The 15166-nt window shown below is 40.2% G+C and overlaps 1 protein-coding gene across 1 annotated transcript in view; it reads right to left on the reverse strand.

The window, feature by feature from the left end:
• The window catches only part of LOC132870682 (NACHT, LRR and PYD domains-containing protein 12-like), a 226962-nt gene that overhangs the window by 9612 nt on the left and 202184 nt on the right, over positions 1 to 15166 (reverse strand). The window contains exons 11-12 of the mRNA XM_060904455.1: positions 14938 to 14966; positions 3245 to 3389 (exon numbers count right to left, since the gene is read on the reverse strand). Coding sequence (XP_060760438.1) covers positions 3245 to 3389; positions 14938 to 14966 — 174 coding nt within the window. The remainder of the gene's footprint in view (positions 1 to 3244; positions 3390 to 14937; positions 14967 to 15166) is intronic.

Here is a 15166-nt window from a genome sequence, read left to right on the forward strand (position 1 = left end):
ACAGGATCTAACAGGAAAGTGAGCAGACGTTTCCCATCACATCACTGCTCTTATCCAATCACAGGCTTTGGAGCTTTTTAAACAGTAACTAACACTGCGGTGGGTTTGATCTCTTGTTCTACATGTAGATTTAAGTGCAGACTTTAAGAAGAAGCCGAGGTGAATTTTACAGGAACGACAGAAGACACGGTGTGGAGGTGGAGAGCAGGAAGGAGTGTCAGAATGAGTATGGACCCTTTTCACGTGACGTCACGACAAACACGGCCGCCATTTTGGACATGTACTACCAGTAGTTTACCACAGCCAGCATTGAGGAACGGCAGCAAAGAAAGTGTTTATTTTCAGCAAGACTTCCATCATGCCACTGTACTGTTGTGCACCTGGATGTAGTAACCATCAACAAACAAGGCAAGGGTTATCATTTTATCGGATCCCGATGGAGAAGATGGATAGCGGCCATTAACAGATTGGCAGCCCTCGGCATACCAGCGCTTGTGTAGTGACCACTTTGTTGGAGGTAAGACGAATAAAATTAGCCAGAAAAGGCATTACATTGATCCAGTGATCCGACACCTCTCTTGACTATGTAACAAAAAAAAAAAAACGATTGTCTTTAGGCTTGCCATCCTTCCACTTGCGAATGGTAAGTGATATGCGCTGGGATCACACACACAGCGGCTCAGTCCCGAATCGTGGCTCGTGCACTTCACTCGCGCGCTGTGTGAGCTGCGCAGGGCCGGAGTGCGCACCCTCCAGAGGGCACTCGCTGTTCAGGGCGGAGTGATTTGGAGCGCAGGATGCCTGCGGAGCCGAGCGTATCCGTGTATTGGTGTTGCTGTGTGCAGACGAATCGTGTATTGGTGTTGCTGTGTGCACACTAATCGTTTTTAAAAACGTTAATCTGATGATCCGCTGATACGGTCTAATGTAAACATGGGCTAAGTGTTCAAAACAAGAGGAACATGTATTTGTCTCTTAAATCCAGGCCGTTCCCTGTAATCTGTAACAACGGTTGGAGAAAGTAATGGCAAATAGTGAGTGCACAAACCGTAGAAGGTAAACTGTACACAGCGCCAGGGCAGTGTGATGGTATGTCTACTTTTAGATTGTGTTAGCTTATCAATGAACACACTCGTCACTCGACGAGTTTCACGTCTTTACGACGGATACTTAAATGTGTGTTAGGTATTATTGTTGTAGTCTAAGCAGTCATTGTAGCAGCTAGATGAGCGAGAACCGAAAGGGTCTGTGCCATAAACCGTTATTTCTGTACGGCGTTGCTAATGTGTCGTTACTGTTGTTATTTCTCCCTCTGCTCGCCCTGTAAATGCCCTACGTCGCTGGATAGCGAAGGTGTTTTCTGCATCTCGCTCTTTTTTCTTGTATGTTCTCCGTTTGTCGCCTTCCTCGCATTCAAACCAATTCGAGCCGAAGTCCGCTACATGTCCAAAATGGTGGTCGCGTTTACGAAGGTCACGTGACTGAAAAGGGTCTATAGTGGCTCCTTAAATCACAATTTGTGGCAGTGTGGCATTAAAGATGATCATTTTACTGAGTTTTGAGGAGAGTTGAGAAGAAAGTGTGCTGCTGATCAGAAACGGAAAAGCCGAGATCATCTTATTCAGACAAAAGCAGCAGGATGAAGTCAGAGACAGCAGGGCGTCACAAGGAGATGATGTGTTCATTTACAATCACTCATGCACTCAGACGGGACATTTTGGAGACTGTGACTGACTCCATCTTCTGCTTTCAGATGAATTTTAAATCAGTTTTACTGAACAACAAACACACTGGGGCGGCACGGTGGTGTAGTGGTTAGCGCTGTCACCTCACAGCAAGGTCTGGGTTCGAGCCCCGTGGCCGGCGAGGGCCTTTCTGTGCGGAGTTTGCATGTTCTCCCTGTGTCCGCGTGGGTTTCCTCCGGGTGCTCCGGTTTCCCCCACAGTCCAAAGACATGCAGGTTAGGTTAACTGGTGACTCTAAATTGACCGTAGGTGTGAATGTGAGTGTGAATGGTTGTCTGTGTCTATGTGTCAGCCCTGTGATGACCTGGCGACTTGTCCAGGGTGTACCCCGCCTTTCGCCCGTAGTCAGCTGGGATAGGCTCCAGCTTGCCTGCGACCCTGTAGAACAGGATAAAGCGGCTACAGATGATGAGATGAGATGAGACAAACGCACTGCAAAAAATGAAAATCTGTACAAGTCTAATTTACTTGAATTCAGCATTTTAATCTCATTAAACCTGTTTTTGAATGTATTTTCTTAGTAAGACTGAATATTTTAAAGATTATTTGACTTGTTTCAAGAAAATTCATCTTGTAGCATCCTACCTAGATAATACAACTAATTCTGAGCAGCTTTTTTCTTAAAATTGGCCACATTGGTGACGGAGTTGTTTTAATGTTTAGACTAAGTACATTTTTACTTGTTTCAAGAGAATACGACAAGCCATATTAACCTGTTTTAGGAATTGACCCCATCTCATTAAGATATTCAGGCTAATCAGCTTTGATTGCATACAAATTCAGAATAATTCCTTGCTGCCCCATAGCCTGCTATGCCTCTCATGCCAACTTGTGTTTTGCAGCATTTTGTTGATGTAATAAAAATAAAAATGCAGATCTGAAGTTCTTGTCAAGTCTATTTTTCCCCTACATTCATCACACCTAAACAAGAAATTTATTCTAGATAAGAAAAACAAACTTGTTTTGAGCCTTTAAATAAGCTGGAATCAAGCATATTTGCCTTGTTTTTAAGCCTATTAAATGCTTATTTTGAGCAATATTTGCTCAGATGAAATTGGTTTCTAAGCAATAATTACTGAAAATCAGAAGAAATGGCTTAGAATAAGAGAGAAAATCTTAACAAGTAAAATAAAAACTAGCTTTTAATGCTTAATTTAAGATTTTTGGTATGCTTACTACTTGCATATTTTTTTCTTGTTTTAAGAAATCTTACCAAGTCCCATTATCTTGCTGCACTGGCAGATTATTTTGCTTAAAATAAGTGATTTTCCCCCTAAAACACTATATATTTTTCTTATTTTTTAGAGGGCATTTTTTGCAGTGCAGCATTAAAGACAACTGGTAGGAAAAAGTCGTATTAAATAGAACACAGTGAAAATTTCTAAAACTGGTTTCATTTCATGGCCTGGTCATGTGACATTTACTGAAATTAAAGAAAAATGAGAATGTGATTAAATTATTATTCTTTTTCCCAACATTCGCCTAAAAAAGTTACTTACCAGAGTGTCTGTAGTTTGTAATGTTTATCATCTTTAAGAGCAGAGAGCAGCTTCTCTCCTGAGTCTCCTATTTTATTCCCAGACAGATTCAGTACTCTCAGGTGTGAGGGATTTGATCTCAGAGCTGAAGCGAGAGCAGCACAGCCTTCACGTGAGACACCACACCACTCCAACCTGCAGAGACACAATGACACACACTTCACTGCCTCAGTTTATGAACATCAAGATTTGCTTTGATGGTTTTGCTTTGCTTTCTAATGAGCTCTTGGAGAAGTCGTTCGCTCAGAGGTTCACACACTTTTTTTAAACCCCAGAGTGTGAATGTTTAAATGGTTTATTCAGGACTGACGAGAACAAGTGTGACTGTTTTCTTTAGACAGAATGTGTTTGTCTACGATTCTGACTCGGATGAAGATTAGACCATGTTTTATTATTAAAGAAAACCAGGAAATGTCAAAGTCTTCAAAAAACTTTTTTGCAAACACAAGGAGTGAAAATTTTTTAAAAATCCCGTTATTTATGAAGAAGCATTTTGTGAATTTTTCCAAGTATGTGAAAGAATTTTAATTTCAGAAGAGAAAACGTCTATTCTTCATTACAGTTCTCTCTCATGCCGAGATGTTTTTTTTTTCTTCTGTGTAAAACACACTCGCCCACACTCCATTCCCTCCCAGTGAAGCTGTGTGTCTGGGCGGGGCTCAAAATGATGCGTTAAATCCTGTTGTCCAATGAGCTTTCATCTTTCTGCCCATTAAAACAGCGAATACACAAACACCTAACAGACACTAGATGCAGAGGCTTCAGTGGGGGTCTGTTAGCTCTGTGTCAGGGGCTTTTCACACAGGCTGCACTGTTCACCACTAAACAGTGTGAGTTTAATGAACAAACAGCGCGATATTGCAGTGAGATACTCCATCAATCTGAATCACTAAAATATTGAACGACACCAAGCCTGATGAATAAAATAGACACTTTGGGAAACGTTTCATTGCTACATTTTTTTTAAATTTATTTTTTAATTGACATTCAGAATCAGACATTCACATCCGGTACATCATATGTTCATACATCTTACATCTGTTGTCTGCCCCAAATGCCAAAAAACGTGTTTGTTTTTGTTACATTTTTAATCTTTGTATCAACGTAGTGCCGCAGCTGCAGGTATCGATAGAAGTCTTGTTTTTCTAATAAATGGCGTTTTAAGCGTTTTAAAACTGAGCAATTTTTCATCTTTCATTACACTACAAGGCTGTTATACCCTTAGCTATCCAGTCCTTGAATCTAGAGTCCAATTTATTAGGTGTAAACTCTGAGTCATAAGCACACCATTTAAGAGTTGTAATATCACTCTCAAGTTCATGTTCCTTTATGATAGTTTTCCATGTTTTAAGGGTCCATTTCACCCATGGGTTATCAATGTTATTTATGCGGGTTTGTAGGTTGTTATCAGCTAAGATTGCCTGTATGGGGATGGAGGGTGTTTTTTCCTCAATGTTTTTCCAGTGAGCAGTATATGACAGGTTGCACCAGCATATCACTGCTCTCATCTGCGCTGCCAAATAATAATATCTAAAATAAAGGCAAGCCCCATCCTCCCTTTTGTTTAGCTAGCTATAAAGTTTTGAGACGGACTCTTGGTCTTTTACCTTGCCATATATACCTCGATAGCATTTTGTCCCACTCATTAAATTGGTTTTGGTTAATCTCTATTGGCAGGGTTTGAAATAAATATAAAAGTCTTGGCAATATATTTATTTTAATAGAGTCAATTCTTGAACTAAGGCTGAAGAAAGGAATTAAGTTCCATCTTGCTATGTCATGCTTTATTTTTTTTATGTATAGGTAGTTGTGTTCTGATAATTTTGTAAGATCTTTTGGTAGGTTGATGCCCGAGTACTTAAAAGAATCTGTTTGCCATGCTAAGGAGTAACTACTTTTGATTTCTCCTGGTGGGCTATAATTATATGAGAGTCACTGGGTTTTACTTATATTGATTTTGTACCCTGATAATTGACCATACTGCTCAAATGATTGCATCAATTTAGGTAGCGAGTACGTTGGGTGCCCAAGGTAGATCAAAATGGCATCCGCATAGCAGACCAATTTATATTCCGTCCTTTTAATAGTGATTCCCTTGATGTCTTCATTTTGTCTAATGTACTGAGCTAGTGGCTCCAAATATAATGCGAAGAGTAATGGTGACCATGCACAACCCTGTCTGGTGCCCCTTTCTAGGGTAAAATTATTTGATTAATATCCATTGATTTTAATCCTAGCAGTAGGATTGTCATATAGTGCCTGTATGGTTTTAATAATTGTATCATGGAAGCCGAATCTATGTAGGACTCTGTAGAGAAAGTTCCAGTTGACCAAATCAAAGGCCTTTTCAACATCTACGCTCATCACAATTGCTTTAATTTTATTTTTTTGTATATGATCTATAATATGTAGTGTCTTTCGTATCTTGTCTTGTGTTTGGCGTTGACGTATGAAACCTGTTTGATCATTATGTATCAATGTTGGTAGGAACTCTTCTAATTGTTTGGCCATGATAGAGGTAAATAGTTTATAGTCTATATTAAGAACAGAAATTGGCCTAAAAAGAGCCACACTCCATTTTATTCTTGCCTTCTTTTGGTATGGCTGAAATTATTGCCTCCTTCCAGCTGGGTGGCATTTGTGCTTTTTTTAAAACCCAATTCAGTGCGGGAAGTAAAACAGGTATTAGTTCTTTTTTAAATTCCTTGTACCACTCTGCCATGTAACCATCAGATCCTGGTGACTTGCTTAATTTAAGCCTACTAATTGCAACTTTTAATTCTTCTTCAGTTACAGCCGCAGTCATTAGTTCATTTTGTTCTTCATCTAGAGTGGGTAAATCTAGGGGATTCAGGAAGCTGTCAATTTGGGTTACACTCCTACCAGGGACTTCAGAATATAGGGTTTTATAAAACACTTCAAAAGCTTCCTGAATTTCATTTAGCTTATTTTTTTAATCACTTTTGTTCTTGGATCCCTAATTTTATGAATTGTATTTTCGGCTATCTTTTTTTTTTTTTTCCAGTTTCCATGCCAATACTTTCATAGATTTTGAGCCACTTTTGTAGTGTCTCTGTTTCAGAAACATTAAGTTTTTCTTGATTACTTGTGTGGCCAGACTATTAACTTCGTTCCTGATATTTCTAATTTCTCTTAATGTATCCTGTGCCAAATCCAATTTCTGCGTTCCTTCTAATTCCTTTAGCTTGTTTAAGTCCTCTAATTTTTTATTCCTATTTTTTTTCTTAAATGAAGATATTGCTATAATTTTCCCTCTGAGAACAGCCTTCAAAGTATCCCATAACATGGGAGGTGAGACCTCTCCAGTATCATTGAACTCTAAGAAGAGACTAATTTCGGATTTAATTTGTGTCTTAAAAGACGGATCATTCAGCAGGCTTGAGTTCAATTTCCATGTAGTATTTTTTGACTGCAGGTTAAGATCAATGGATAAGTATATTGGTGCATGGTCACTTAGATCTATTGTCCCGATTCCACAAGTATGTATTTTATCTTTATCCTTCCCAAATGTTATGAAATAATCTATTCTTGTGTAGAGAGAGTGAGGGGCAGAATAGTGAGTGTAATCCCTTCTGTTAGGGAAAAAGTCTTACCATGTGTCAATTAAGCCCACCTCCTCAAAAAGTATATTTACTTTCTTATACAGGGACTTCATATCATGGGTTTTTCTACTAGACGAGTCTAACTTTGGCTGTAGATGTATATTTAAATCCCCTCCACAGACCAAAAGGCCTTCTGTTTCTGTTACCATAATATTAGTGATTTTTTGGAAGAAACTGATATCACTCCCTGGGGGTGCATAGACGTTCAATAGGGTAATTGAATTCCCATCTATCTTACCCCTTACTAAAATAAATCTGCCCTCCTTATCACCCATTTCGAATACTTTTTCAAAATTTAGCTTGTTTGAAATGAGGGTAGCAACTCCTCTCCTATGTCCTGATTTGTATGAAGAAAAAAAAAAACATTAGTGAAGCCCATTTTTTTTATTTTACATGCTCCTTATCTGTCAAGTGGGTCTCCTGTAAATAAACTACACGGGCTTGTTCTGTCCTCACTTTAGATAGGATTTTACTACGTTTAATTGGATTCAACAGCCCATTGACATTAAACGAGATGAATTTTACTTTGTCACGAGCCATGTGTATTTACTTGTAAGTGTATCAACAGAATAAACAAAATGAGACTGAACAGATAGGAACACCGAACATAAGTAAAAGATAAAGAAAAAAAAAGAAAAATGTGATTCCTGTGATGTAATGTAGTTGTAGTTTACCTCCTGAACCTCTTGGTGGCATCCTTGTTAGTTTGGACCCAAGTCAAGTACAACAGAACTGCACAATATGTAATGTGTTGAAGACCCAAGTAAACGTATTGGTCATGTGAAATCGGTCTCCTTGATTTATTAATGTTTTCATCCCTTGGTACAATACCAAAATATCACAATTCCAAGGCTGGGGTCTCTAATGGAGCACTTGCATGTGACGTCACATCCGCTCCAGATTGTAGACAAGCGCCATATTTCCGCCGCCTTTCCGACGCTGACTTTCACTTTTTTTTTTGCCGAAATATTCAAAAATTACCGTGCCACAATGCCGGATACTTGCATGGCATATGAATGCCACAACAGGAGAGGTCAGAAAACAGGAAGAAAGTTTCATAGGCTGCCACGGGACCCTGACAGGCGCGCAAAATGGATTGCTGCTATCGGCCGGGCTGATCCAAACAACAAGAACAAGGCATGGGTACCGACTGGAAGGAGCAATCACTGGCGCCTGTGCAGTGACCATTTCATCTCAGGTTCGTCATGTATTTATTTCAGTATATCCATGTGGTTATTTGCAGCATAAGTTTATGACTTGCTCTAATAAAAAAATTCCGGGAAGTGGGAGCCTGAGAAAAGAGGGTTGGGGCGGGGGGTGGATTGGGTCTTTAGCGGTGTGGTACCAAAAAAAACAGTAAAGAACTTATAATAATTTACCACTGTCTTAGTAGTAAATCCTTATAAATATAAGGATCAATCCTTATAAGGACTTATAAATAAATATATATGCCATGTATGATTTACTCCTGAAAGTGGCGCTTTTTGCATTTTCCTCATACAAATTTATGAAAATCTAGTATGTATGAAGTGAACATTGTGCATGGTTTTTACAGATAATGTGTATGATGAATTACACCGTCTTTGTATGCTTCATGTAATGTTTGTAGTTTTAAATTATATTTAACAGCGAAGGAAAGTTGATTAGGTAATTATACACGTCTGGGTATTCCACCTCCGGCAGTTCAAGATCCACTGACACGGTCGTGAAAACTCCGTCCGGTAAGCCATAAGGGTCACAAATCTGTAGACCGTTTATTTTAGACATATATCTAATTATCTGTGCATTAGAAAAATGAGCCGTGTAGTCCGTCGGTTGAAAGTGATCCATTCTGTACACGAGTGCAGCAGTATTCAGCTGTGTTGTTGCCCGACAAGATGGCGTCTGTGTACTTTCCGGTCACGTGACTGCAAGATCTCTATAGATGACCCTGAGCTAAGCTAGATAAAATATCCAGCTGCGGGGGAAAGCCTCTCCCACCTATGGACCTCTTGCAGTCACGTGACTGGAATGTAAACAGCTGCCATCTTGTCGGTCAACAACACGGCTGGATACTGCTGCACTCGTATACAAAATGGATCAATTTCAATCGACGGACTACACGGCTCATTTTTCTAACGAACAGATAATTAGATACATGTCTAAAATAAACGACCTACAGATTAGTGACCCTTATGGCTTACCGGACGTAGTTTTCACGACCGTGTCAGTGGATATTGAACTGCCAGAGGTGGAATACCCAGACATGTATAATTACCTCATTAACTTTCCCTCGCTGTTCAGTGGTGAAGCACTGCGTGCTTATAAATCTCTGGACAGTTATCTTTACAGAAATTCAGGATTTGTCAGCCGCCCTCAGATGTGGCATCTTGTAAACAAGAAAATAACAATCCTCATTGGATGGGTAAGTCACTTAAGTATTGAGTACTAGATATATCAGTAGTATCTAGTATAGCACTGACCAGCCGATTATAGAATAGAATAAGGTAATTCCAGCTGTAATTCCAATTCGTCAGTCTTTTTTACCATGCATCTGGTGTTGGAGAGGTAGAGGTTTGGCAGTGGAGGTTTGAGTGGCTGTTTTCTGAGCTTAGTCAACAGGCCGGCTATGCAGCCTCGCTTTTGCTTCCTCTCCCGACGCCGCCTCCTTCGCCTGCCAGACCCGATAACAATCCACGGAGACCCCGCTGGTCTCGCTATCTCGTCCGGAATGTTGTGCATGCGATGGAAATCGCTACAAACCATCATTTTCTGCTGGAAACCAATGTCCAGTAAGTCCATACGGTTTTAGTGGATACTGAAGTCTGGTACAGATGAACAACACGCAAAAATACACACAAAAACCATAAAAAACGTGCACAGGTAGGGAGAGCTTGTAGCCGCAGCCGTTGTAGTAGAATTGTATATAGTAGGGTTTTCCAGAAGAAAAGGTAGAAGTAGAACCAGAAGTAGAAGGCGGAAATATGGCGTTTGACCGACGCGTCTGTTTACAATCTGGATCGGCTGTGATGTCATATGCAAGATCTCTATTGACTGAGGGCCCCCACCATGGCACTCGGAAAGAGAAGGAAAAAGATTTTCTGTGGAATGAACAGAGACGTGTCCTTATGCATCCCTCGCCTGTATATATTCTCACCTAACTGGGGTAAAGGTATAAATGCAAATATCTTGAAGTGAACACAACACCACCTATTTTAAGTTCTGTTTAGCTCTTCGACACTTTAAAAGTGAATCAGAACTTATAACTCCTCTGGAGAGGGTGAGGGCTGCCTTCTGAAGGCTCGCAGTCTCTCCTCGATGCTTTTCTCTCGCTCCTCACCTGGGCACTTTCACACCAAAGGTTGCCTTAAAAGTCCCAAAAACAGTTGAAAATGAACTTCAATGTAATGCAAAAATCCATCCTGAATTCCATAGAATACATATTGGGTAACATGTACCTCAAGTATCAAGGCTACAAGTCATTTCAAATTCCAAAATTTATTAGTTTTAACATAGCAGGAAGGTAAAATTCACAAATTTGGATTTTTTTACATTATCATTCAGATTTAAGCCTAATTGGTGGATTGGGTCCCCTACATTCCACCTAATTATTGCAGAGATGTCAATGGAACAAAGAGACACCAAAATATCCATCAATGGTGGACATATTTTGGAAAATCTAGTTTTTGGTGAATTTTTTCAGTCTATTTTAGGAGTTACTTCACATATCAATAGAGCTAGAAATGAGAAATAGGTCCAGGAAATCAGCTAAAATGCCTTTTTAGAAAGCTACACCAATCTGGTAGGTGACTAGAAAATTTCAACTTCATACTGTATCTACTTTCCAGTCACCGCGCAAATCAAATCAGGTCACAAAATCCATATTTCTGTTCAGGAGAGGACAGAATGTTTAACATCACTTTTCAAATGAAAAATTACTCAGGAAAACTATGGCAACAATTTTGAATATGTTTTCTGATTGAAAAAAGAACCTTTTGCACAGTTTCTTGGACCATTATATTATTTCTTGGACCTTTACAATAATGAAGGTTTATTTATCCTTATTATCCTCTCATCTCATTATCTCTAGCCGCTTTATCCTTCTACAGGGTCGCAGGCAAGCTGGAGCCTATCCCAGCTGACTACGGGCGAAAAGCGGGGTACACCCTGGACAAGTCGCCAGGTCATCACAGGGCTGACACATAGACACAGACAACCATTCACACTCACATTCACACCTACGGTCAATTTAGAGCCACCAGTTAACCTAACCTGCATGTCTTTGGACTGTGGGGGAAACCGGAGCACCCGGAGGAAACCCACGCGGACACGGGGAGAACATGCAAACTCCGCACAGAAAGGCCCTCGCCAGCCATGGGGCTCGAACCCAGGACTTTCTTGCTGTGAGGCGACAGCGCTAACCACTACACCACCGTGCCGCCCCTTATTATCCTAAAAGTACTTAACATACAAGTTAGCAATTTACATCCAAAACACCTGGAGCCACAAATTTCATATGTTAAACTATGCATTTGATGAGAGCAAACATTTAACATCTAGTCAGTGAGAGTAATAATAGTGTTGGGAGTCTTGGGCATTTGTTCAGGAGAGGACATTTTTCTTTAACGCTTAATTTTCTCAGAAAATTAACCAATATTGTAACCTGGGCACATTTACATCCAAATTATTTGACTTGTCTGACCAACAGGTCTTTGTTTGTACTAGTCCCCAGATGGTAACTTTGAGGTGAAAGTTCTTTCTCAAATTGCCACCTAGTTCAATCTCAGAAGTTCCTCATCTGTCTATTCTCACTTTCCTACACATCAGTAGAAAAACCTGTCAAGAAGGCTTAATGCTACAAAAACTTAACTTTTTATCAAATAACAATGAACAACACAACAGTGAAACACAACAACACCAAAACTATGCCTACTTATTTTCCAATGGCCATAATTGAACATGAAATTCCCATGAACACAGAATGTCTGATCTGAAAGTCCTGGTCGTCTACAAAATCTATTCATTTCATACACACTATGCCTCTTTAGCATTGGACCGACATTATCAACATCAACTTTCACTTAACATGGCTAAACAAGAACCAAAATGCTAACAGTAAAACTATGAAACAACAACAATACATTGGTCCTACCAATGACTACATTCAAACAGATCATTTACACATGAATGTACTAGTAGTACTAGTTGGCATGTGGAAACAAATGCATGATAAAACTATTCCAAGTTGACATTTTCTGGTAACTTGAAGTAGTATTGATCCCGCTTATTAACTGAAGGCTGTCCAAGTTTGGTTACAATACATTCTATTTTTTGCAGGGCCAGGTTTGCTGCCCGAGTTGTTTGGTGCATGAAGTGCATTGTGTAACGCAGTACAAAATATGCCTATTATGATATTAAATATCCTGTTCTGGAGAGGACATCCCCTTTAACAACATTTTTATGTAAATGTATCTCAACCGTGCATTTGAATGCGATAGTTTCTCATTGGTTTTATATTGTTGGGCCCTAATTAATCCAGTAAGAATATTTCTCCATAAAACTGAGGTAAGTTTTACAGATTATCCTAAGTTCTGGAGAGGACAGATTTTTAACGCAGATTCTACATCAGGATTTCAAATAGCTGAAAAACTCACTACCTGCTTAATAACAGTTCAAATTGAAAATGAGGTGAAAACAGTGATGAAAAACAATTTCTTAAATGTTATTCTAGACTGATAATGCACAACACATTATCAGTTACTCATGTTGTTCAGGAAAGGACAATCACTTTATTTGTTTTAACACGGAATGCCATGATTCAGTTAAATCACCATAGCGGCCAAACGAATTTACCGATTTTCATGAAATTTGGAATGGACATTTCTTGACTCACCCCCTATATAAGGAAGCAGCATGCTCAGCCATGCATGGGACAGAAATTATTTAATACTCAATGCAATACTTTAAAATTTAATTTGGGACTGCAGATTCTGTCAAAAACATGTTAAAAATGGCTAATATTTCCACAATAATGATAGGATGGAAGAACCACTGACTGTGTAGCTTCTTTCCGACCCTCAGACAAAAACAGTGAACAAATGTGATACATTATGTCACATTTAGTTTACTTTTATGACCCTAGAAGCTAAACTTGAAAAAGGCAACCTTTGGTGTGAAAGTGCCCACCTGTCCCTCGCCGGCTCGGTCTTCCCACTGTTTCCCAGGCGGAGCGGGACAGCTGCTCAGCCAGACTCTCCCTCGGTGGAATCACGCTGACTGGCAGCCCTCTGTCCTTCATGTCTATGGTCGCTTCCTCCGCTGTCCGATACAGTTGCGTCCCATCCTCGTAAAACACTCGTAGTTTAGCTGGGAACGGAGTCTGGAAGCGGATATTTCTCTGCTTTAACACTCGCTTCGCCTCAGCAGATTCCTTCCTCTTCTGCAGGACTGCTGGGGGGTAATCCTGCTCAAAGTATATTAGCCTCCCGTTCAGAAAAACCTTCTTTCCCCAAGCCTTGCACAGAATCTCTTCTTTAATCCTGTAGCGGAGGAATTTGACTATTATTGACCGCGGCTTATCTTCCCTGTCTCCGGCGGGTCTTGGCGCCAGCGCGCGGTGCGCCCTCTCGATGTCGAGCTCCTCGGTTGGGGGGAAAATCGCCAGCGTGTCCCGTAATAGTTTTCCCACAAGCTCCACCATAGATGATCCCTCAGCTCCTTCGGGAACATTGTATATCCTTAAATTCTCCCGTCGGGATCTCCCTTCATGATCGAGTAGCTTGTTTTCTTGCTGATACGTGACTTTTATCATCTTGTTCAACACTTGCTCCACGTTTTGAACACAGTCTTCCACTTTTTTCAATTCGTACCTCTGCCTCCGCTATTTTTTGGTTGACGTTAGTGATCTCGGATTTAATATCGTACAATTGTTCTTTTGTGTCTCTTCGGAAGTCCCGAATTTCCTCCAAAACTTTGGTCAGACTTGCGGTGTCATTTGAGTAAGGGTTAGCATTAGCTCCGCCATCTTGTGCCTGTGTAGGGGAGCTGTTCTCCGGATTTTTTTTCATTTGCAAGCACTGCATCGGTGTTTTCTTTGTTTGTTTGCTGCTTCCCCATTCTTGCCCCTCTTGTCTGTTCAAGTAGTACCTGAAAACCTAGTACTTGACGGTCTAACGGGGCGAAATAACTATTTTTGGGAGGGAGCTGCTACTTTAGGCTGCCATTCAGGATGATGACATCACCGGAACCTCATTGCTGCATTTTAATGAAATGTGAGGGGAAGCCGGGCTTCCGGTGCCGTCTTAAAGCAATCACCACTGACAGAGATGGACTGGAAGATTATTTACTATTTTAACATTTATCATCATCATCATCTTTCATTCTTTTCATTAAAAAATTCAAAATAACAAAAGGATTGTTGTCATGGCTTTCAGTTTATTGGAAGTTCTTTTCTGCTCCTTTTTTATTTTTATTTAAAAGCCTTTTTTATCTATTCATTTTTATTGCATCAGTTCTATGGCATTAACGTCTCATGTTAGCTTTTAAACTCTATATTCCTGAGATCATTTCCACCATGTCACTGCTGCTTTAAACCCTGCAGCTCACACAGAGGGCAGTTAGTTTGTGTCTCAGGTGCAGTTTGTGTGATTAGTTACAGTGTTGTAGTAAATTTCACAGTGATTTCAGACACATTGCAGTCGGACCAAGTCCTGTTTTGTGCTGCAGCTTCTCACATGCGTCCATCTGACCCAAAGACTCTGTGGCAAATCATCAGTGTGCAGTGAAAAGAAACAATCTTCCTCCGCAGGACATTGATGATGAACCTAAAACCTCTGCTTCAGTCTCACTATTAGAGAATGTGTCTTACTGAGGAGCAGGTCATGTGACTCTCAGAGAGATGATCTTACCCCAGTTTCTCCAGTTTACAGTGAGGATTCTCCAGTACAGCACAGAGACGCTTCACTCCTGAGACTCGCAGATTATTATTAGACAGATTCAGTTCTCTCAGGTGTGAGGGGTTTGATCTCAGAGCTGAACTCAGAGCAGCACAGCCTTCATCTGAGACACCACAACCCCACAACCTGCAGAGACACAATGACACACACTTCATCAACAGATTTTCATCTTGGTGTAATAGTGGTTGTGAAGATGATGTCTCTCATGTTGGACTGTCTCTATTCTCTTCACCAATCACAAGCTATTATTAATGATGACTCAAACATTCCCACTGTTACTGACATTAAAGGATATGGGACATGAAACATAAAAGCATGTTATATCA

This window comes from Neoarius graeffei, chromosome 22 (assembly GCF_027579695.1).
Source record: "Neoarius graeffei isolate fNeoGra1 chromosome 22, fNeoGra1.pri, whole genome shotgun sequence".
NCBI classification, from domain to species: domain Eukaryota; kingdom Metazoa; phylum Chordata; class Actinopteri; order Siluriformes; family Ariidae; genus Neoarius; species Neoarius graeffei.